Source organism: Didymella exigua, assembly GCF_010094145.1.
Source record: "Didymella exigua CBS 183.55 unplaced genomic scaffold M421scaffold_8, whole genome shotgun sequence".
NCBI lineage: Eukaryota > Fungi > Ascomycota > Dothideomycetes > Pleosporales > Didymellaceae > Didymella > Didymella exigua.
The window spans coordinates 719,873-742,936 of record NW_022984782.1 but is presented as its reverse complement, the minus strand read 5'-3'; the positions used below and the strand labels follow the sequence as shown (position 1 = coordinate 742,936).

Below are 23,064 nucleotides of genomic sequence, written 5' to 3'. Positions count from 1 at the left end.
GTTGTGCGAAGCTGAGTGGGGTTCCTTGCTTGGGAGGACCATACTCTCCTTCATCTGTGCCCTTGGTCTGACTTCTGCCCCCAGAGATGCGCTGTTGAGGGTCTTTAACGTTGTGATAATGTGGTATGATACCAGCGTTAACATGGCCGTAGATCTATTTCCATAAGCGCTTCGCATACTTGTTAGATACACGCTCAATGGTCCCATCCTCGTTCTGTAAGTCAACATGCGAGATCTCCAAATCCTTGTTGATCCATATATCCGGACATGGATCGACTTCTCCTCCAACTGTACGCATTCGGTGGTGTGAACGAAGAGTAGTATTCGCGAGTGCAGATGCATCAGGGACGGTCCGTTCTCATTCGCTGCATCCCCAAGAGCTGTGCTGGTGCGAATACCAGAGAATGTGCAGTTGTTTTCTGTGGCTCATATGAGGTCCCTTGCTCGAAGATAGATGTCGCTCGAAACGTCTCGATCGGTGTACGGGAATCGTAAGATGATGCGAGTAGTTTGTTCCATGATGTTCGTAGGCTGGATGATGGCGCGATCACTACTAGCTCATTCGTGCAGCTCTCGCAGTCCGTTCGTCATAGAAACTTGGAAGATGTTCTGCAACGAGCTGCCGGAAACCACGGCTGGCTTGGAAGGTTGGAGGTATGTCGCTGCTCATCACATATTTATCCAGGTCGTACTGGATAGCAAACTTGAGGGTGGGAACTACGTAGTGCATGATTAGAATTCCAACCTCGACTGGACTGAATTCGTCATTGTTGTTAGTGTGAATGATATCAAAGATCGTTTTCGGCTGCAGAACGGTGAAGCGCTGCTGGCCTCGCAATAGCGAGGATACCTCGACATGAATCTACCGGCAGGTTGCGAGGAGCCCAAAGCGATCGCTCGTCGAGATGTAGCCGCCGTTATGCCGAGCCAGATTGTAACGGTTGAGAGGAGAAGCAGATCACGTGTTGTTGGCGGTGGTCTGGTGCTGCTTCCTCATATTGTTGAGCACCTCTTACCTCAGCGGCATCGCAAACACGTCAACAAAACAGAACACGCAGCGAGCCTTGGAGAGCAAAGAGACAAGCAGAACAACAACAGAAGAACACAATACACTCGTTATATACATTTGCCCTTGATACCGCAACACAGAAACTATGCCGTGGAGCGGCCTGCTTGGAAGAGCCATTTGTAAATCGCGTTTCGAATTTCGGGTGGTAGGCCGGGGAAGAACATAGCGGGCAACTGCGAGCTGTGAGACAGCGAGGTGGAAGCGTTAGTGGTGACTGCTGTTGACAATGACAAGTGAGATGAATGCCTCCTCGCTGCCTCGCCGTCTATGTTGCAGATCCTGGTTGGTCGAACGGTTCGCTGTTGATGGGTGTAGATGTGGAGGCAGGCAGTTAGTGGTCGTTGGGGGATCCTGGGCGAGAAGTGGCTGCGGAAAGAGAATTCCTTCCTCTTGTGTTGTCTCAAGCACTTGCCAAGGCGCTCCAGACTTGAGGCCATTGTCGCCTTGATGAATCGTGCTGCTAACTACTAGATCTGCAGTGAGCTTGTAATGGTCTGGAATTGGGATCAGGAACAGGGCCAAGGAAACCGAGAAACATTTGTCCACAAACTTTGTCATTGCAAGTATCTACCAGCGCTCCCCGTAGTAAGCCGTGTTGCACGGTAGGGGTTAAAGTACCACTGTGCAGCCCTATAACTTGATGCTCTCTGCCTGTCGTGTGATCTCGCAGCTATTCTCAACGTCTTTTCAATTGACAAAGCATGCACACTTGGACCTCACATGGCGCTCAAGTCTCAGGTCTGACAGCCCCACCTGTCAGTGCGGCATCTGCTTTGGAATACAACGAATGATACTACATTCTCACTAGGTCTGCTCAAAGTTGAACGATAAACGTCTAAAACGCAATTACAGGATGGCGCAGAAAATCTGCAGCTGTAGAGGCTGCAAAGTGACGATCTTGGTGGGATGCAGCAGTCGCGAATACTTTGTTAGAAGGTGAAAATGGTTCGAATTGGGTGGATGAGCTCAGACATCTATTATTCAAAATCTACTGGCTAGTCATGATTTGATAGAATTTACGTTGGGTGCGAGGAGAATGTTGCCAGACATGAAAAGAAACAGCAGGTGGGCTCCATGACCAACCTTCATCATTGTTGTGTCTCACCAAAGGGTGTTCGCGCTGTCATCGATACGCCGAGCGAGGTCCGCTGCGACTCCAAGCAGTGAGCCCGCATCGAAATCTACCTCAAGAAGGGTGGCGTTGAAATCTGTCGGCTCTTCTGATCCACTGTAGTCTGGATCCCCCAAATGTACCAGGACATCCACCGCATGATTCGAACCAGTAACTAGATCCATTGGTGCCTCATGCTCCAACAACCCTCGATCGGTCACAACGCGGACTTCGCTGTTCTTGCCATCAAACTCCGCCTCTCGAGGTAGGAGCATTTCGTCGACCCATATGATCGGGCATGGTTCAGTTCGACGTTCGGGATGACATTGGATTATCTTCCACATGAATAATAACACCCTCCTCTCAATATCAGTGACCGGGGAAGGGCCCACCTCCCAATTTCCAGAGACTCCGACTTCCACTTGTACGATGTACGGGTTGAAAATCCTGCGTGTTGCACGTAAGAAAGCAGTTGCATCGAGTCGGACTTCTTCAGACCCGGTGTGAACGCTGATGTCGAATGCTAGAAAAATCGTGGTGTGGAAGTTCACTGGCTCATTCCAGGAAGTAGAATTGGCGTGTCCATCTTTGATCCATGACTCCAGCGTCTCAAAGTCCTGGAAAGTAGATTTTGCTGTTGTAGTTCTCAAAGTGGCTGAAATTTGAGCGCCAGCAGGATCCGAGATACATACGTTGCGCAGCCATTGATTGGTGTACAGGAGCCCTGGCGTATTTCTGATCAATGTTCGATTGTCAAGATCGTAATCCAAACGGATCCCTTCAGGAGCAATTACGTGTTGGAGGATGAAGTTAGGGAAGAAGTCTATGTCGTCTGCGTCATAGTAAACCTCGTCTTCCATCCAGACACTCTGAAGCAGCCCCTCGAGTGTCTTGGGCATGACGATGATCAATCGATGCTGAGATCGCAGGACGCTCTTCGCCTCCTCATAGATCTGACTGCACGTAGCCATGATACCAAGGCGATCGGACATGGAGATAAAGCCCGTTCCCTTGCAGCGCTTCAGGAGCTGCACCGCCGAGCGACCCTCGGGGAAGAGGTGATAGTAGATCATATTTCGAATTTCTGCTGGCAGATCGAGAAACGAGATTGCAGACTGAGCCTTCTCTGTAGCAGTGGTTGAGAGCGCGCTCGCGTTCGAGGCCAGAGGTGAGACATGTTGCAGTTGCGGGTAGTCGTTCATGGTGCAGACCAGCGTGGACAACGGCGCCCGAGGTGAGACTGGAAGCATTGTAAGCTATTGTTAGAGATGAGGAATCATCGATAGGCGTTTCGGATGCGGTGCGGCGAGGTTGGTAGAAAAACAAGAACCGCGAAGGCGAAAGCTCGGGCAGGAGTGAACGAATATGCACTCACGATGAAGGCAGGTGCGTTGCACTGACGTCACGCCGTCGCCAGCAGCTGGAGTAGGGACACCTCGATAATGTCTATTTCAGGGAAATGTTCAACCACAGCTCACGCGCTCGGTACCGCACATTATAATTCGCCAATATTCGTTGAAGAACGTACTTCGTACACGGCTTTCAAAACTGCCGGCAACACATCACTTCAAAAAGTAACTGCACTGAGTCTCCAAATCCTCGAGTGCCTCCAGAGTCACGTATATAAAAGATCTCACCAGTCGTCTCACCATGAGACTCTCCACGCTCGGCACCACAGTCACCTGTACGCTGATCACAGCCTGCGCGGCCCTCCCGGCCACAAGAATCAGCCCTGTAAGTCGCATTCCCGACCATTTGCGCACCACGCCAAGCTGACACTTTACACATATTGCTCCCCGAGGTGCCCATTTCACAATCGTGCCCATAGCAAATCTCTGCTACGAGTGCGAATCGTTCTGCGATCTGGACTGGCGCGCATGCCATAAGGCAGGCTGTCTCGCCTACGGTGGGGTGAGTCCATTGAGCGAGCATGAGGACTCGGCGCTGATAATCAATAGTCAATGAAAAAAACTGTTTGCGACGAGTGGGCTCATGGTCCGCCGAAAGAGAGCGGGGTTCCTGATCTGGAGCCAATCCCCCATCCTACCATGGTTGAGGGAGGATGGCGATAGAAGTGGGATCTGCATTTGCGGTTGCCGAACAGCGTGGGAGGAGGGCAAGTGGGTTTATTTTCTTAGAGACTTTTTAGAATTGAAGACGAGGGAGAGAAGCGGTTGTTAGCGTTGATGTAATGCTGAATAGCAGAAGAGCGTTTTCTTGACATCTCCTCAGAAGATGGACAAACAATAGACCAAACTTCTGCAGAAGGAAGATGACGACCCTCGAGTTATGCGATCGATGTGTAAGACTGCCGGTAGGTTGGTCGTGAGAGTCTATTCGTCCAAATCGTACTTCTTTGTGACCACCGTTTCGCTGACTGGAATGCAGAAGTCCATGGAGCGGGACACCAATTTTGAGTGAAGGATACATACGTGTGCGACGATCGTCCCAAGGTTTGTGTTCGAAGATTCCCCTCGGCTGCACAACATCAAGCCTTCCGTGACACGTCATGAAGCTCGCAGTGTCATCACACACCCGCCAACAGGTCGTACCGATAATTAAAAGCCAGGGCGCGCATCAGTATCATTTCGTTATCAATAGACCCCAAACTATCCCCTTTCAAAACTCATAAAACGCATCAATATCCCCACCCCCCCTCAGCCTCGCAATATCCTCCACCTTCTAGGCAGTCCATCTCTTCGAGTACGCACCTCCATACCCGCCCTTAGGCTTGAAGCACTTGAGCCACTGCCCGAGCGCATCAGTGAAGTGTTTCCTACTCACAATGCCGGGCGCAAAGTACGTCCTGAAATCATAGCAATGCTGCGCGTTCGCCATTGTGTAACCGAAGAGCTCGCTCTTGCTCGTCTCGACGCCGCACTTGGGCGCATTGGTGAAAGCGTTGACCTTGGGTGCAAAAGACTCGGTGCTGAGCGGGCTGAGCGTGCGCCAGGGGTCGAACTCGCCGCCGGACCAGTACACATTGCTGGGCCGGATGTCCCAGCCGCCAAAGACCTTGTTGGTGCGTTTTGTGTTGGGCCACTCGGGCAGCAGGCTGCGGGGGGCGGTGGGGAACTGGCGGTGGCAGATGTCGCGCTGATGCTCGAGCGAGTTGTACTTGGAGACGACTTGGTTGGCGCCCAGGTTTGCGGATTGGAAGAAACCCCACTGTGTGCAGTACTGCCAGGTCCAGCTAATCGAAGCAGGGTCCGAGAAACGCTTGTTCAGGTCGCAGGAACCGGTAACGTTCTGGCTGCCGGAGCACTCAGTCTCGAGGTAGCTGTTGACAAGAGGTGCGAAGGTCTTCCATGCTGCCCAACGGTCGATCACAAATTTTGCGCCCTTCGACTTGGCCCAACCCTCAGCGGGGGCGGTAGTATTGGTCGTGGGGTCGGTCTCAATCCAGTCGCAGAAGCTACGGAGAGATCCAGCACCGCCATCAACGCCGTATGATTGCCAAAGGTAGAAGATGGTGCTGAGAGCATCAGCAAAGGTGGCGTGGGAGTTCGAGGCGGCGCCCTTGCCGAGGAACTGCTCCTTGAGCTTGGCAGCTGCAGAGCGGTCAGTGTCGAGGGTGTTATCGATGTACTTGATGGCGGCCTTGATGTCTTGTGTGCAGTTGCTGAAGCCGTACTTGTTCATTCCACGCCAGACGGGGTCAAAGTAGAAGGACTGGTCAACGCTGGCTTCGACGGGCGCCGAGGAAGCGTATCCGGCGTATATGGTCTCGGGGTACTTGTTGCGAATGAATGCAGCGCGCATAGCTGGATACGATCCTCCTACGAAGATCCAGGGCGTTTTGTCAGGAGTCAAGGTAGCGTTGACGTTCTTCCTCTTGAACTGCTTGGCAAACTGAACAACATCGGCAAGCGACTGCTCGGTGGTGAGGTACTTGAATGTCTCAGGCGGTGTGTCGAGGTTGATCGGTGCAGGCGTCGAGTTGCCATCTAGTCGATGCGTTAGTAAGGAGCCCACAAGTCAGATGCAGCGACTCTCCCAAGGCGAGCGAGGATAGACTTACAGAAGCGGTGCTCCCATACAATTCCAACACCCCCAAACTGATCTACGATCTGCTTGAAAAAGCTCGTCTCATTCTGCAACCTGAACTGCCAGCTGCCACTCGCATCGGCCTCACCAACGTCATAGATGAACACGGGTCCGCCAGCCTTGTACCCAGACTCCGCGACCCAAAATCTGTTGTTGAAGGTGTCCTTGCTCTCACCGAAGTGATCCAATTTCAAAGACACGTACTCCTCAGCAATCTTCTCCGGGAATGCAGCTGCAGCTTGCCTAGTCACGACGTCGACAGTAGACTCTTTGACCGTAGTGCCGATGTGCAGGCTCCTAGCGATGTTGGCCGCGGTTGCCGTCTCGATTGAGGAGCCGTCCGGGTTGAGACCCATGTCCGCGAGCAGGTTGAAGTCCCGAGACTTGGCCGCGTTGAAGGCATTGGCGCCCTGCAGCAGCGCGAAGGCCAGCGCCGCGACGGAAGTGGAGGTCCGCATATTGATATTGATGAGCTGGACGCTCAGCTGTCAAGACAAGGTCTGGGAGGCAGCGAGAGGTAGGCGATGAGAAGCGTGGTGCTTCCTGCCTTGCTGTCGGACGCGGTGGCTCTTGTGAGTACAGGAGAGAGGCGCAATCGGCGACATGTCTGCGGTACGACGGTGCATAAATACTTGTGAGCAACTTACCAGCGGCCCGGATAGTGGCATCTAGGTTCTACAGCGCGGATACCACATCGCGGATGGTGATTTGCAGACTCGTGCTTCGCAGCCAACAGTTTCATTCTGCACAGTCAAGCAACACCAAGCTTGCAGCGAAAGAAGAAGGTACGGAGCGGCGCTCCACTTATCTCCACGAGAAAAGCTTGATAACATGGATGGCTTGGCAGGGACGCTCCAGGTGCGGAAGGCGCGAGCCTCTCGCCTGCCTAATTCGTCTTAGTCGTGCTGTGGTCGTGCAGCGTAGTGGCCCGGCGAACGATCGTTAATTTGACGTGCAGCATCAAATGAGCGATGATCAGGAAGTTGAACCGAGGGTGTGGCATGCGACAGAAGTGATGTCGCCACACTGAGGATACACTGTTCGGTGCCCATTAATCTGTTCGCAGGCAGCGTCTTACAGCAGCTTGCATGCGCTTGTTCCTGTGCATTCTCGTGGCGCTGCGTGCTAGCAACGCCGTGTGCCCTTGTGTATCGTCCTCTATTCGTGCTGTCAGCGGCTTGATGATGTAAGATGCTCGACGGGACCGGGCAAGCATAGGACAAGATGCCGCCATGTTGCACATTGCAATGCACCGCTTGTCGCTGTGGGAATCTTTCTGCCTGAATTGCTGCTGCCATTACTCGTGTCGCTCCATCTCGAAGCTCGTGCGTTTCGCTACCTTCCCCTCTTCCCATGTGGCTGCCGGCCAGCTGCACCGCACTCTCGCGGTGGCGCCCGCCCATTATTACATATTAGTTCTTAAGTACGAGTATTCATCTCTGTGTGCATTTGGCTTTGTTTCGCCATTCTCCATCCGTAACGCCCCCTGCGATCGGTACGAAGCATTCCGGTGATCATGTCCTCTCCAACGCGTGCTCTTCATGAGTTATGGCTCTCGTTCGTAGTACCCGGAAAAGCCACACCCGGCCAGTGGACATGTCCCATGTGCGCCTGCTCGATGTGTTGTGCATGCCCTCCATGCGCATTACCTTCATTTTGGCCGTCGCGTCCGCCAAGCGCCATGAGCGTCGTTGCCGTATTTAGATACTCTCCTTGCGGGCCCACTGGTTGCTGCATATACGTTTGTGTCCACTGTCGCCAGTCTTGCGGGCTGTAGTTGTTGGCGACGTAGGTCGGTTGGTGCGTGGTGGTCACTTGTGGCAGGCTTTGCGGGTAGGTGTAGGCGTGTGGCAGTGGCTGGGCGGCCGTGCCTGTTGCTGCTGCTAGAGCGGTGGCATGAGAGGGGTTCATGCTGGTGTCATCCTCGACTTTCATGTAAGGTTGTTGGTCGTAGGCGGTGCTCTGCTGGGTGACTGGCATCTGTGCGCTGATGCTGTAGGGCATGGTCATGCTGTCACTGTCCGTCAGGCTGGTATATCCGGAGCCCTGGGTGAGTGTGGGGTCTGTGGGACCTGTTGTGCTTGCAGTGTATTGCTGCTCGTTGTAGCCGCTTGTGTCGTAGACTGCAGGTGGCGGGTTTGGCTGCTGCTTCGCGTGCATAGCTACCCGTGCCAGGGATTCGGTCGCAGTTCGTTTGACGATGCTGTCGTTGATGTTACCTAACGCGCCGTCCACGATCTTGGATATCGCCTTCCTCATCTTGTCCTCTGTGCCTGCGTATGTCTTTAGTGGAATGCGGATGATTTTTGTAGTAGTAGCACTCACCTGAAAGTTGACCGCACTCGCCAAGGACGTTGATCCATGTAGCCATGTCGCCCTTCAGCCTTGTCATGTCGACAGGAGTCAGGAGATCTTTCCGCATCGACGAGATAAACAGAGTCGTGAACACTGCAGCAATGTAGACCACTGTGTTGATCCAGACAATGTCGAGACTCTTCTTGTGCATCATCTCGGTGCAGTTGTACAGCATCTTCTGCGACGCCTCCATGCACTTATCCAGATTCGAGGACAGGATCGCCGAGTCGACAGACCTGCATACTGCGGGGTGATGCAGCAACAGCTGGAACTCTTGGTACCAGTACTCGAGGTATAGGGCGAAGATGTGGTCGTCTTGTGAAGCGCGAGACGGGTCTCGCAGCTCATACGGTAGCTCTTCCTTCCAGTTCTGGATGCCAGCCTCGAGTCGTTTCAAAGACTCGACGTACGAGCGTGGCGTGTACTGGACGGCGTAGACCGTCTTGTACAGGTCCAGCTCCCAAACGGCGTACTTGGCGATCTGGATGCCCACTTGGAACGAGCACTGGTGGAAGGGGCTCAGGTTGGCCTCCTCGCCAGGCAGACAGTCGTTCATGGGCTCGGGGAACTCGACGTCGATGTCGTCGTTGCTGATCGGCATGGGTCTTCCTAGCTTGCCAGCCAGATTCAGCTGCAGCGCGGTCATGGTCCAGAAGATGCGCTTCCGCATCTCGATGTCCAGTTCGGTGAACTTCTTGCCGGACGCCGAGTCCCAGTTCTTCACCGATCGGTGCAGACCCAGCTCTATCGCGTACAGATAGGTGAGAGAGGTCATGATCCACGCCGCGCCGGGCTTGGGGAAGTTGCGGAGGTGGTGGCAGATCATGGCCAGGGCTTGGATGTCGGCGAGCTCGTGGTGTCCAAGGAGCAGGTCCTTGTAGAAGCTGCAGGCGTACATGTAGTGTGCGTGTGACTCGTCCATCAGGGGCGTCTGCTGGTCGTTGCGCGCTGCGATCTGGTACTTGATGGTGGCGAGCATCATGTGGACCATGACCTTCTCAGGCGCGGTCGGCACGAAGCTGGGGTCCTTGCCGAAGCGCCAGACCAGCTCCATGAAGGCGGGCTTGTGGACCAGCATGGTGTAGGGGTTCAGCGAGCGCAGGTACCACGTGGCCCATTCCTTGAGTGTCGCGTACGGGGGCAACGGCACAGGGTCGACGTGCCGGCTGCCCACGCTGATCTCGACCAGCGTCCGGTACGACATGGGCGAGGTCTCGTACTCGGCGTTTTCGTCGACGAAGTCAGTGATGTCGATCTCGGTGCCGAAGACGGATAGCGAAGTGCCTCGTATGTGGCTGAGCAGCGAGTCGCGCGAGGCAACGCCCAGGTAGTTGTCCCCAATGGAGCCGTACTTGAACACGGGCAGCGAGTTCAGGCTGGCCTTGTCGCCCGCAGGCGCGTAGCCCGGCATGGGGGATGCGCTTGGGCGGCGCTGGCCAGGCCAGTCCTGCGCGTCGGCTTGGGGCGCGGCGGGCGGCCAGGACGTGGTCGCGTAGGCGGGCGGCGGGCGCGGGTCGACGCCGAGGTCCTTCAGCTGGGCCTGCAGGTCGGCAATGTGGGCACGCAGGCAGCTGTTCTGCGTCTCCATGGCCTCGGCATGCCCTCGCACCGTGGCCTTGCCGGTGATGCGGTCGGTGGTGCGGCATTGCGTGCGGTTCTGCTCGCATGGGGTGCAGCCCTCGGGGCGGCCGTCGCAGCGGATTTTGCGGATCTGGCGCGGTCAGCATGTGTGCGGCGGGGAGTGCGGTGCCGTCGCTGTGCCAACACAGGCAGAGGGACTGTCGGGACTGTCTACGCACCTTGCATCGGTCGCACGCCTGCCCCGTCCGCTTCGAGTCGGCGAGCTTGCGCTTGACGCTGCCCGAGAAGTCGTGGTTGCTGGCGCTCGGCCGCTGGTGCGGGCTCACGCTGGCCGGGTGGGCGTGGTGGGCGTGGTGCGCCTGGTGAGCGTGGTGGGCGTGGTGAGCCTGCTGCACGTCCTGCACTCCATGGCCGCCGTGCTCGATGCGCTGGATTTTGCAGGTGTTGGCGATGCTCGCATCGTCGTCGGACATGCGCTTCGTTCCGGATGCCATGATAGATTCGCTGCGCCTGCGGTATCTTCCGATTTGCGCCTCACACGCGAGCACCTCGATGCTGACTGGCCCGTGTCTGCTCGACCAATTGCTATACCTCATGCCCGGGTCATGCCCTTGCGGCGCTCCAACGCTGCGACTCTGGAATCGAAGCAGGTGACTGTTATGGCTCTGGAGTCTGCACGCTGCTCCAGGGAGAAACTCATGCGGTGAAGGGGACGCGGATCAGGTCCCGTCATCGCAGTCCACAGTCAATGCGCCACACACTCAGTATTCAGCCCGTCTGGCCGATGCTTCTTCGCAACGCTGGACCGCTAGCTGGCAACGCGCCCGCCGCCAACACGATCTCACTAACGCTGTCGCAACCGGCCATTTGACAGGCCGGCTCGCGCAGAACCTGCCCCCAACGCAGGTTTGATCGCCTGTCGTTGACGGCTCCGATTCGCTGCATGCGCCTCCGGCAGCTTTCTCCGCTACCGCTGCTAGACTAACCCGCCGCCGAGCCAGCTCATGTTGAATGGCACCCCCGCCATCTCCCAAAGCGGCGAGCGAGATGCGCATTCACTTCCCAAAACGCCCAGCTCCAAACCGCCCATACCTGATCGGCGCCGCTCCGGCTCTGCGGAAAACATCGGTAGCAAATCACCTCAGCCCTGAGCATTATCGTCGACCACCCGCAAAAGCCAGGAACCCCCTCGCACTCAGTGTTCCTCAGAGCTCAGGTCGACCGCCACGTTTTCACAGAGTTGGTTCTGGGCCCAGCGACTTTGAACGAAGAACCGCACCATGGCTGCGGTACGGACCTTCACGCTGCCGCACTACGACGCCTACCCGGTGCAGGTTGCGCTGTTCAGCGATGTCAGGAACGCCGCCTTCCTTCGCAGTCAACTGCTGGCTGCGAATCCCGAGTTCGACTATGCATTCCTCGATGCCGCCATGGTGAGTCCCGCTCCACTTCTCCACTCCTTCCACCCTCGTCAATTCTCGTCCCACCTTCACCTCATCTCGTATCTCGATGCTTAACACCTTGCGTGCCCACGATCCCAGTTACCGCCACGTTGTGCCAATCGTGCACATCGTATCTCTGTTCAGCCGCGAGTCCAAGCTCTAAACCATATTGGCTTGGCACGAGCCTTCAATCAACGTCCAGCTTCACGCTGGACGCCACAACACATCTTCACAACGTGTTACGGTGGACACGTTGGCACGTCAAGATGGTACCTTAATCTTGCGGCCAGCTGTGGCGCTTGTCTGGACCTCCCTGCTCTTTGCTGAGTCTTCGATGTTTATCAAACGAGCATGGCTTAGCGTCAAACCCCATCCGGATGTATGGGTTCCGATACCTTCGCAATCAGGACTTGGCCATGTCGATCTTATTCAGCTACCTCCACGACTGCAATGATTTGTAGGAGAAAGGCATTATGATCGCCCTTCCAACGTCGCTCGCGCAAGAAGACTATTGGGATCCATCCATTCGGTTTATGCAGGCTCTACACCTTCGCCATGCCTGCACTGCATCCATGGCTATGCATGCACAATTCCGCTTGCTCGACGACGCGCTTTCCGCACTTTGGCACGGATCGTCTTTCGCCGAACAGAACGAGTCTTTCGTCATACGATGCCTGCAACTCGTACCTTGCACTCGCAGAGATTACCTGCCAGCTAGTAGGAACAACGTGGTTCAAGACGGGCGACTGCTAGGCCTGGAAGAACCACTCGACAATCTCACAGCGGTGTCAATCGGCCCTGCAACCATCGACGGTGCAGAAGTTGTTGGAGCACGGCACGAAGAGAGTGCATCCCGGACCCCACCTCCACCACTCCAAGATTTTTCAAGCCGTCCCCTGCAACCCCCTTCAACAACTCCTGCACCCCCCTTCAACAACTCCTGCACCCCCCTTCAACAACTCCTGCACCCCCCTTCAACAACTCTTGCACCCCCCTTCAACAACTCCTGCACCCACTCTCCAAACATCTTTTACCCCTCCTCCCCAAACATCTTTTACCCCTCCTCTCCAAATATTTCCTACCCCTCCTCTCCATACATCTCCTACTCCCTCGCCACTCCATTCCCCACACCCCTCACCCCACTAACAACCGCAGATCCTCACACCCCAGCACCTCCTCACAGCAACGTTCCTCGCGCTGCACGCCTTCCTGAACAGTACGCACAAGACCCGCACGCCCCACAGCGAGCTCGTCTTCCGCCTCAGCCCGAACAACAACATCGGCGAGTCATACCGGACTTTCGGGCTGACGGACACGACGACGCGCTTGATCGCCGTCAAGCTGCCCATCAACGCTGACGGGACGAGAGACGACTCAGTTTCGAACGAGAAAGTGGGACGGCACCTGGGCAGTGCCGTGGAGGGTGTGAGTGTTGAGCTGTCGGAGGATGGGGGCGACTTGGGTCGATTTGCCGAGGTGCACAGGATCAAGAAGGTGTACAAGATCACCTGCGCGAAAAGCACGTCTGGTAAGGGAGCAAAGGGAGGCCCGGCTGCGAACGCCGAGAAGAAAGATGACAGAAGCGATATCGAGGCCGTCATCCTGGGCACCATGGCGCTCAAAGGCTCGTAGCACAGTACTCCACACAAAAGCACACACGGCGACGACTGCAATACCAATGCCAATACCAATACCATACCAATACTCTCAAAAACTAAACTCCAATTGCCCCCTCAGCACACATCCGCAAACGTGAATGTAAACATACTCTTTACCTTGTAACATTCTCCCCCTTCAAGTACGCGCGCCTTGCGAAGCTACGGCTGCGCGGGAGCGTGTTGGTATCAGCGTGACATCAGCACAGCAGCATGGGACACGGGTCAAGACAAAGTAAACTTGCACGTCTAGGTCTCGGGCTCCTTCCCATCCCCAACTATGCTACATGTTCCCACACCCAACTATGCTACATGGACCGTGTGGATACAAGGCCAATTCTATCGGGTTCGCACATGTTAGACTTAGATGTGCATGTACTCGGGCTTGAGGAAGTCGGCCATGTTCTTTGGCCTGGGGTAGGGGTTCTCTGCTTGGAGTCAGTCATCCGTTTTCATTTTGTGAGAGAGTGGAGGAGTGACGCACCGTGGTGGTCGTGGCCGTGGTCGTGCGAGTGGGGGTCCTCGGCGGGGCCCACGTAGTGCATCTTGTACGTGGATCCGCACTCCATGCAGCGGGACTGGGGCTCGTCGCGGGTGAGCTGAACTTGTTAGTCATCGTCCACACGAACAAGAATAACGGGTCATACGGTGATCCACAGGACGCCGTGAGAGTCGACGGGGTAGCCGGTGCAACCGACGTACTGCTCGTCGCCGGCAGAGTTGACGACGATGGGGTCCTCCGGGGTGCCTTTTACAATTAGACTCAAGTCTGCATAGCGTGGGTGTGTTTGGACGCACCAAGCCGGCTGGCGTCGAGGGGCCTCATGTCGAAGATGTCAATGCCCTGCATCTTTCCGAGGATCTCGAGACGCTCGAGACCGGTCGACTGCTCGGCGTCGGTGGGAACGGTACCGGGCTTCGCGCCCTCGGGGATGAGGTCCTCCATGGACTTGATCGCTGCGCGGTGTCAGCATTGGCCGGGATCAGGCACTCGTGACGCTATGTCATGGCCGGTTGCGAAAAAGCTGGCGCACGTACAATCGAGCTTCTTCATGCCCGCGAGGACGCTGGGCGCGTTGGCAGAGTGGCCGGCCTCCTTCTCGTGGGTGGCCTCGGGCTTCGCGTCGCCTGCGCAAGTGTCAATGGGGTTGTCGCACGAGAGCTTCTGGGGGATCCCTTACGGCGCACAAAGGTGGTGGTGAAGGTGCGGCGGGCGATGGCTGCGGGGGCCGCGCGCCTGGCGGCGGCAATGGCAGAGCGCTGGAGGAACATGGCACGAACAATTGGGGTAGAGTGGAGAGGTGGACGGGCGAGCGGGCGAGCTTGGTGAGCGATGAACCGTCGTTGTGCTGCATCGAACGACCGGAGCGAGCTGCAGGGCTTGGCACTGGTGATCTTAGTCATCACCGCCGCCGTGACTGGCGCAGGAGCTGCTGGGCTGCGTTTAACGGCTTCTTCTTCAGCCCCGAATGATGCGTATAGGCTACCATGGACGGCAAGCAGTCGCCTTCACTCGATAACATGTAGATGTGTGGGTGATGCTCTGATGCCTCTGACCCTTTTTCTACTCTGTCGCTTGCACTGATGCAGCTGTCATAGACACAGAGACACAGACACATAGACACCACCACAACCGCGTACTCACCCCACAGCCGCCACTACAACATGTCGTTCAAGCCAGCTTTTGTCGCTGTAGACATGCAGGAAGACTTCTGTCCTCCGGTGAGTGTCCTCCCGAAGGATGCTGGAGTGATGCTGATTAGCAGAATGGAGCGCTCGCCGTCGCTGGCGGGCGTGACATCGTGCCTGCCATCAACGAGCTGCTAGACCTCCCCTTCGCCCTGCGCGTCGCAACCCAGGACTGGCACCCGATCGGCCACATTTCATTCGCCTCTAGCCACGGCGCGCCCAACAACAAGCCGTTTGTGTCCAAGGCTACCATCAAGAACCCGCTGAACCCAGCCGAGACACAGGAGACACAGCTCTGGCCCGTCCACTGCGTGCAGGGCAGCAAAGGCGCAGAACTGTTGCCCGAGCTGAACGCCGCCAAGTTTGACAAGGTCGTGAGGAAAGGCATCGACAAGCGCGTGGAGATGTACTCGGCGTTTGCAGACCCGTTTCCCAGCCCGTGCTCGCAGAGCGACCTGGCAGACACGCTGAAGAAGGCTGGAGTTACGGACGTGTTTGTCGCGGGTCTGGCGGCCGATTACTGTGTCCGATTCACGGCGCTCGACGCGCAGAAGAACGGCTTCAAGACGTGGGTCGTCGGCGAGGCTACCAAGGCCGTCGACCCGAATTCGCTCGATGAGGTCTACAGAGGCTACCAGGAGGCGGGCGTCACGGTCATCAAGGAGCATTGGAGAGACGACGAGCAGATACAGAGGGTAAGGCAGCTTGCATAGCCCATACATCGATACATCTGAGACAGCCACGTGTAGTTCCATGGATTCCACTATCAGTCATGTTGGCGTGGAAGTGTGCCTGTTCCGAGCCTTGCCACTGGGCGTTTTGCGTATCGTTTGTCCGACCGGCACGGCGCGGGGCAGCAGTGACAGGATCCAAGAACCCAAGAACCCAAGAACCCAGTCCGGTACCCGCGTGCACCGCCCCGTGACAACCAGGGCAGCCTTGATCAATAGCTGACCTCCAAGTACCGGTCCTACCGGAGAGGCCTGAACTCCAAATCCTGCTTGCGAATCCTCGTGCTTCCTTTCATATCGCCCTGACGTGCTCGCCTGTCGTTGTTGCTAGCTGCCATTGCGGGGTCTTTGATCTCACTAATTTTTGATCAACCGCCGCCATCGTCATTGTCAGAGGCGCGCAGCTCCCGAATTCTGGTCCGCGTCACAGCTGCAAGGCTTGTCTGTACCTAGATCCACCCGTACTCCCCCTGCCTCGAGTTCGAGTCTTCACGGAGAGCTTTTTGCTGTGTATAATTACTACGGCCATATCACCTTCTGCCCGCCATGCCGCATCTTCCTGGCGTCCATCGGCGCAAGAACTCGCTGACAGGTGCGTCGTTGTCTCTGAAGGGCTATACGGATTTTCACGGTCTGTTTGCGGGAAGGATGCAAAGCTGATGTTCAAATCTTGGAATACTACAGGCAGCGCGCGCTCTTCACTTGACGGTCCTCGGGACAATGGTGAGCAAGTCACGAAGGAGGATGAGACAGTCGTCGATGCGGAGCAGGGCAGCAGTACGTCAACCAGGCGCCAACGAGAGTTGGGTATGGAGGAACCGCTGGTTAACGTAGGACTTCCTCACAGTGCTCTCGCACATCATCTCCCAACTGCGCCCAGGAGCCGACCTTAGCCGAGTCACACTACCAACATTTATACTCGAGCCGCGATCGATGCTGGAACGCATCACAAAGTGAGACGTCTGCCGGGATTTTTATTTCTCTGCAGGTGCTAACACCGACAGCTTCATGGCCCACCCCGAGACATTGCTCCCTCTGACCAAGATCGACGACCCCGTTGAGCGCTTTGTCGCAGTGACCAAATTCTACCTCAGTGGATGGCACATCAAGCCCCCGTACGCGATTTAAGACTCGAACACAACCGACGATGATGGCTGATGTAAGGCAGAGGCGTCAAGAAGCCGTTGAACCCGATCTTGGGTGAGATCTTCACCGGCTACTGGGACTACCCAGATGGTACCAAGGGCTACTACATCTCCGAGCAGACATCGCACCACCCGCCCAAGTCCAGCTACTTCTTCATGGCTCCCGAGCACCACATTCGGATTGACGGCACACTGAAGCCGAGGAGCAAGTTCCTTGGCAACTCGGCCGCGAGTATGATGGAGGGCATTGCGATCCTGAGGTTCTTGAACACTGGGGAGCGATTGTAGGTGGATTTGCACGGTACGCATGGCAATGGCTGACAGCAGGCAGCTTCATCACACAGCCCAACGTCTACGTGCGCGGAATATTGTTCGGCACTATGAAGTACGAGCTCGGCGACCACGCTTACGTACGATGCCCTGAGACCGGCATGGTGGCCGATGTCGAGTTCAAGACCAAGGGATACTTCAGCGGCGCCTACAACGCCATCGGCGGGTACATCAAGGACAAGAACGGCAAGAACCTGTTCGAGCTGTCAGGATCTTGGAACGAGGATATGTACATCAAGGACTTGACAGTAAGGAACAACTCGTCATCGAATTGGGCAAGCCCGACTGACAGCTGGTAGACCGGCAAGAAAGAACTTTTTTTCGACGCTGCGAAGACACGACACACACTACCCAAAGCACGGCCACTTGAAGAGCAGGACGAGCGCGAATCACAGAGGCTGTGGCACGATGTCACAGAAGCTGTCAAGCGCAAGGACCAGGAGAGCGCCACAAAAGCGAAGGCGCAGATCGAGGACAGACAGAGAGAGGAGACAGCGGCGAGGAACAGCGATAACATCGATTGGCACCCCCAGCTTTTCCGGGCCACTAGAGGTGGGCCTGGCGGGTCTGATGAGGGCGAGGAAGATCTCGATTGGGTTATCAACGCCAAATTGTCAGTCACCGCCATCATTCTGTATAGTTTGCGACTAATCTGTGCAGTGACGGACAAACCCCAGAGGAGAAGGTGAAGCAGATTCTCCAGATATACGCTATACTACCGGGTCAGAAGCCGGACAAGCAGTTCAGCATCCCTCAACGGGGTGAGAGTCTTTCACGAGTCCAGACTCTGGAGGATCAACCTGCACAATCAGCAGACGGTGCGCCACTGGCACAAATGGAGCAGCGAAGAGAAGTTGCGCAGGAGGGGGCCCAACAACCACCGTCAGTCCAACAAGACCCGCAGCAATATGCTGAGCAGGAACCACAGGTGCAGCAGGTGCAGCAGGTGCAGCAGCAGCTTGCTAGCGTAGACCTCGACCAATCCGCACCACAGGCCAAGCCCAGCGCCGGCCATGAGCCCGTCAGCTTTAGCTCACCCCAGGCCAACTCAGAATACGCACCACCGAGTGCGCAGAAGCAGCCAGCGCAAAGCCAAACAACCGAGACTAACCCGCCGAGCAAGCTCCTGAACTCAAACCCCGCCCCTGAGCCAACACGGGAAGACAAGTTACAACGGAAGGACAGTGAGACGCAGGAGGAGGATGAGTTCCACGATGCGCACTCGTAGGTTCCATCAACATGGGCTTACTGTTCCCTTATTCTGCGGCATGTTGTCTTGAGCGTTTCCCAGAGCCGCAGCTTACCTCAACAGCAGGCAGTTCTCAATCACTGAACATGCATCGCGCCTTCAGCGCGCCGACTTCACACAGCTCCCCCGCCACATTGATGTACATGCTTCTCAACACGCACTGTCTCTCAATTACTCCACGTCCGATTCGATCTAGCATTCAACAGCCACACAGCTCAAAGCGACTGCCCAAAAGCGACACATTTGATTATCTGCATGTTATTTCCACCCTCGTAGAAAAGGATAGACCCAGTAGCTGCTGGGCTTAAAAGCATGTCAACATACTTACTCTCGTGTATTCCATATCCATCCCGCCCCTCAAGTTCCCAATCGCAAGTCGTCTCGCAATGGGCACATCGACTGCCTGTCTTTTCACTCCCGTGGAACTCGAAGTGAGACCCTTCAACCATATTCCACAGCTCAGTAGCCTCCGCGCCAACACCCATCTACTTCCTGACTCCGTACGCCCGAGGAGATCAGGCGGCGGCGTAACGACAGATGCAAGATCGGAGAACCGGCTCGGGCGATTTGGCGACAGTTTAGATGACGGATATGCAAGGACTTGAGGCGGGGTTCATGTTCAATCCTGGTGTATTCTGGGCGCGTTGACACGGCATCCTTGTATCGTCTGATATCGGCAACCAAATGGACTTTCTCTTTTGCCACCAGGATTACATCGTGTCACAGTCCATTCCGAGCCTCGAAAAGCTCGTCATGGATTTTATGAGAGGGCATGCCCTGTCGTCTTGTTGTGCAGACAGCGGCACTAGGATTGGCTGGTTGTAGGTCGTGGCGGCTTACCTGACTACCTGGTAAAGGACAATAAGATCAGTATTTTTAAGGCACGTTCACTTTTCCTTATACTTCTTGTAACCGGTGCAGAATCTTTGGCTTCGATACGAGCACAGAAAACGCGACTATCTCATGGAATTGTTGCTGAGTCTGTGTTAGACTACGCGACTACGGCGGGAACAGCACGACAGATAAGCTGGCGCACCGATGCCGCGTTGGCGACAGGGCACGTGGACTACAAGCCTCAAAACTGAGGGCAGCGTGTGTAACGGGGCGTACTACGGTACAGACAGCCAATCGTAGCTTACGAAGGGTAAGATGAAAGAGGTGGTCAAGGTACGCATCGATTCGTGAAGTCCACAGGTTCGGAATACAGAAGGAAAAGGAATTATGTCGAGCAACAGCATGCGTCCTTGATGGTGAAGAAATCAGCCCAAATCGTACTTAACATCACTCTTACCCGGCGTTACATTGATTCTGCGATTGATCTCGCTCACATTTGAAAAAAGAAGGCCCGGCCACAGACATGCGGCACGCTCCGGTCCCCCCTAACTCTAACTTGAGCATCAGAGCGGAGGCGCCTTGGGCTCCAACTCGCATGCAGCTGGCGCAAGTCGCCAAAAGCCCAAGTCATCGATAATCATGGTCGACGTAATTCCTGGCTGAACTGACGGGACACCATCAAGGGCAATGCAAAGTGTATGAGACAGGAGCAACGAGAATCGCCAAGTCGAGATGAACTTGTAGGTTGACTGGGGGCTGTGCCACCATTGAGCGCGGCAATGTGTGCTTTTTCGATGCTAATAACATTCAGTCCTAGTCGTAGTGCTGGTAAACTATCGCGCACGTCCATGAGAAAAGAGTCATCTCGAATCGGGATGTTCGGTAACGTTTCGAAGGGCATCTCTGTGTACTGACCGTGTTGTGGGGCAGCTCTTTCCGGTATACAGGACGACACCGACCTATCATGAGGATTGAGCCTTTCTCCAAAGTCTGAAGGATTCAACCCCAAAGAACCTTATTGATCCTACGGTGTAGATCAGCGGGACGGCGTTCGTGAGCTGCTGCCGCCGGCATCTTGCCGTCTACCTTCGCACGAGACAATTATTGCTTCCGACATCGACCTCGCCCGTCGGGGATGCAGGGAAGGTGCGACCCACGATCCCAGCGCTCGTCGTCGACGTACAATGGGGCCTTCACTACCGTAACGATTGATGGCGTCGACTGCAACGCTGGGAGCTTTGAGCATTGTGACGACGTCTTTGAGGTGCTATGTTCGCATTCGTAAGCATTATTAAGTAGACCTACTTTGTGAACTATACTGACCATACGCGGGTCTCATTAAGTGTTGCGGTGCAAGTCGGTCCTATAGCCTTAATCGTCACCTCTGTTGACTACCTTGGGCTAGTACGTCTCAGGCATTATGAGAGGTGCGAGAGTAACGAAGAAACGGCCGATACCAGAACTATGTGTCGTAATACATAGCCTGTCCTTTTCTCTACAGCAACAAAGCCACACATTGGCGCTTTTCCGTTCATAACATTTCATGCACACCAGTTTTAGACACTCTATACATACGAAACCTCTCAGTTCTTCTACTGCTTTCGCTGGCGCTTGCGACGTGGCGCGCTTTCCTCAGCGTACGTATCGTCGTCACAATTAAGGTCCACCTGCCGCTTCCGCTCCATGCCCCACCCTGCCACCGCCATCTGCTCCTGTGTATGCGCCTCCAGTCGCTGCCGCTTCGTTTCCCGACCCATCTCAAGAAGCTCTTGTCGGGTCTTATTATTCTTACCATTCGTCTCTACATCCTTGAGCTTACCCTTCGGACACGCCACTGTCATGGCCAGGAACTCGCCCTTCATGAGCTTGTCACAACGTGTCTTTGAAGACCGCAAAAGATCGCAGATAGCGCACACTCGCTGCGAGAAGCTCAGCTGCTGATTGAGCTGTGTGACGTCCTGCAGCGCTCCGTCGTCGTGCACGGCCAGTGCTGCGGTGCCGTGGCGGTGCAGGTTCACGGCGCAATCGAACAGTTTCCAGCATGTCAACTCCATCGCTTCGAGCTGATAGTATGAATTGCGCTGCCCTGACGATGATGGTGCCCATCGCTTGGGGAAGCTACCTTTGGTGCGGTTCTCTAGGCAGGAAGAAGTGTCTAGTATCGCAGCCATCAGGTGCGAGACCCAGAATGTGCATTCTTCTTGCGTCTCTGGCACGGTGGACTGTGGATACCATGCGTGTTGATAGTGCAAAGAGGCTGCGCCGCTTTCCGCATCTTCAAGGCTGGCGTATGAGAGCTGCACCGGAAGACTTGTTTGGTCGATAAGTGTTTGGGACTGACCGCAAGCCGCGTTTTGGTAAGAGGGATACCCCTTTCGGTTTGGGAAGTACGGAGATAGGGTTTCGTCGAACGGAAGACCGTTTCGTACACGAGCACCTGGCGCTGAACGATCACGTTCGGTGTCAATGTGAATCGGTAGGTCTTCAAACGCAGACGAAGCTACGTACTGATACTGATCAGGTGCTAAAATGGCGTCGCGACGCTCGCTCACAAATCGCTCCTCATCAGTCCGATAGTTGTACATGTCTTATACCGTGAGAGCCAGTGGTTGGAAGGTAATGAGTTGTTTGTTGTTGTCTTTCTGAGCTTATATGCAATCAGGAGATGGACGTCGGTGGACGTAACGTGAAGCGAGCCGAATGCACTTTCACCGTCGACATGATTGGTTCATTGTGATGGCAGAAAACATCTGTTGAGGCTCATAGATGTTTGATAAGAATGACCAGATTGCGATAGAAACGTCCGGATTCCTCTAGTTATCCTGGAGGATCAGGAGTTTATATACATTAAAGCATTTCTTTCTAGCTTGGTGCTCAGCTCTCTTACCCCCCGCGACAACATCGCCATTGCCAGTGAAGTGCAATAAAAACAATTTGTGTATTATACGAGAGAACTCTCATCGGATCATCAGGATGTATGATGTTGGCAGAAGGAAGCCACACCTTGGATTAGACAACGCAGTAAATCTCCAAAGATATCATTGGATTAGTAACCAACTGAACATCCACCGAGAGTATCAGACAGCATAATTGTGCATACATCTAACGTTGTCACGAGACGACCATATCGAAAACTCTTACGCGGAGACTTAGCTTTCTCACGCGGCGCTTCTCTTAACGTCGAGCGGCATGCGTTATTCTACTTGGCACCGACATAGTTGGCTCAAGACAAGGCTCATACTCAGAGCCAGAACCAGAACCAGTCTCTGGCTTGGGTTGACGCGTCGCCTTCCAGCGAATGAACTTGCCTTTGGCATCACGCAGTGATCCAGATTCCTTACTCTTCTTCTGCGCTAGAATCTGCTTAGTGTATGCTGGAGTGGTAGACTTACGTGAAGACCCCTCGTTGCGCATCGTGCGCTTAGTCGGCAGAGGAGACTCTTCTTCCGACTTTAACTCTTCCTGAACCTTTCGCTTTTTTTACTGCGGCGCTTGCGCTAGCTTAGCAGGGCAGTGCGAGACCTGGCCAGGGGGTTAATACATTCTTGGTCTTGACCCCCTTCGCGATGACCTTTTCGATCTTGTGCTTACGGATGGGAGAAAGGTATGGTGCCGCTAATTCGATATCTGATCGTTCAGAACCGGAGTCTTCAGTACTATCTTCCCCGTCCTCGTTCTCGTTGGTGTCGACGGTTTCGCGGCCGGTGTCTGACTCTGCCTCATTTGAATGCTGCTCGGCGCTGCCCGATTGTCCAGACTTCTTAGATCCGGCCTTGCGAATTATCCCCTTAGCGAGACTCTTCCTATCGTACCTCCGGGGGCGCTT

At 55.2% G+C, this 23,064-nt stretch overlaps 8 protein-coding genes across 8 annotated transcripts; 3 read left to right on the top strand and 5 right to left on the bottom strand.

The window, feature by feature from the left end:
• Positions 1-2,170: 2,170 nt before the first annotated feature.
• M421DRAFT_3549 (uncharacterized protein) lies at positions 2,171-3,382 on the bottom strand (the record flags this gene model as incomplete). Its single annotated transcript, XM_033589605.1, has 1 exon — positions 2,171-3,382. The coding sequence occupies one exon, from the start codon at positions 3,380-3,382 to the stop codon at positions 2,171-2,173; it is 1,212 nt and encodes a 403-aa protein (XP_033450742.1).
• Positions 3,383-4,776: 1,394 nt separating this feature from the next.
• On the bottom strand, positions 4,777-6,806 carry M421DRAFT_375363 (uncharacterized protein). The gene is made up of 2 exons (XM_033589789.1): positions 6,202-6,806; positions 4,777-6,127 (listed from the first exon to the last, which is right to left on the bottom strand). Exons 1-2 carry the CDS (start codon positions 6,683-6,685, stop codon positions 4,863-4,865), a joined length of 1,749 nt encoding a protein of 582 aa, XP_033450741.1. The 5' UTR covers positions 6,686-6,806; the 3' UTR covers positions 4,777-4,862.
• A 523-nt stretch (positions 6,807-7,329) lies between these two features.
• On the bottom strand, positions 7,330-10,859 carry M421DRAFT_418802 (uncharacterized protein). Its single transcript, XM_033591906.1, has 3 exons — positions 10,382-10,859; positions 8,553-10,293; positions 7,330-8,500 (listed from the first exon to the last, which is right to left on the bottom strand). Exons 1-3 carry the CDS (start codon positions 10,655-10,657, stop codon positions 7,767-7,769), a joined length of 2,751 nt encoding a protein of 916 aa, XP_033450740.1. The 5' UTR covers positions 10,658-10,859; the 3' UTR covers positions 7,330-7,766.
• A 185-nt stretch (positions 10,860-11,044) lies between these two features.
• On the top strand, positions 11,045-13,335 carry M421DRAFT_418800 (CGI-121-domain-containing protein). Its single transcript, XM_033591905.1, has 2 exons — positions 11,045-11,596; positions 12,761-13,335. The coding sequence occupies exons 1-2, from the start codon at positions 11,444-11,446 to the stop codon at positions 13,235-13,237; spliced, it is 630 nt and encodes a 209-aa protein (XP_033450739.1). The 5' UTR covers positions 11,045-11,443; the 3' UTR covers positions 13,238-13,335.
• A 288-nt stretch (positions 13,336-13,623) lies between these two features.
• On the bottom strand, positions 13,624-14,532 carry M421DRAFT_58197 (COX5B-domain-containing protein; the record flags this gene model as incomplete). The annotated part of the gene is made up of 6 exons (XM_033595574.1): positions 13,624-13,691; positions 13,745-13,859; positions 13,908-14,008; positions 14,059-14,217; positions 14,299-14,388; positions 14,418-14,532. The coding sequence occupies 6 exons, from the start codon at positions 14,530-14,532 to the stop codon at positions 13,624-13,626; spliced, it is 648 nt and encodes a 215-aa protein (XP_033450738.1).
• A 189-nt stretch (positions 14,533-14,721) lies between these two features.
• Positions 14,722-15,728, top strand: M421DRAFT_418798 (Isochorismatase hydrolase). Its single transcript, XM_033591904.1, has 2 exons — positions 14,722-14,982; positions 15,027-15,728. Exons 1-2 carry the CDS (start codon positions 14,926-14,928, stop codon positions 15,660-15,662), a joined length of 693 nt encoding a protein of 230 aa, XP_033450737.1. The 5' UTR covers positions 14,722-14,925; the 3' UTR covers positions 15,663-15,728.
• Positions 15,729-16,226: 498 nt separating this feature from the next.
• M421DRAFT_58969 (uncharacterized protein) lies at positions 16,227-18,383 on the top strand (the record flags this gene model as incomplete). Its single annotated transcript, XM_033595647.1, has 8 exons — positions 16,227-16,272; positions 16,365-16,457; positions 16,528-16,633; positions 16,685-16,795; positions 16,849-17,109; positions 17,157-17,403; positions 17,455-17,768; positions 17,816-18,383. The coding sequence occupies 8 exons, from the start codon at positions 16,227-16,229 to the stop codon at positions 18,381-18,383; spliced, it is 1,746 nt and encodes a 581-aa protein (XP_033450736.1).
• Positions 18,384-20,765: 2,382 nt separating this feature from the next.
• Positions 20,766-21,823, bottom strand: M421DRAFT_412733 (uncharacterized protein; the record flags this gene model as incomplete). The annotated part of the gene is made up of 1 exon (XM_033590430.1): positions 20,766-21,823. The coding sequence occupies one exon, from the start codon at positions 21,821-21,823 to the stop codon at positions 20,831-20,833; it is 993 nt and encodes a 330-aa protein (XP_033450735.1). The 3' UTR covers positions 20,766-20,830.
• Positions 21,824-23,064: the final 1,241 nt, after the last annotated feature.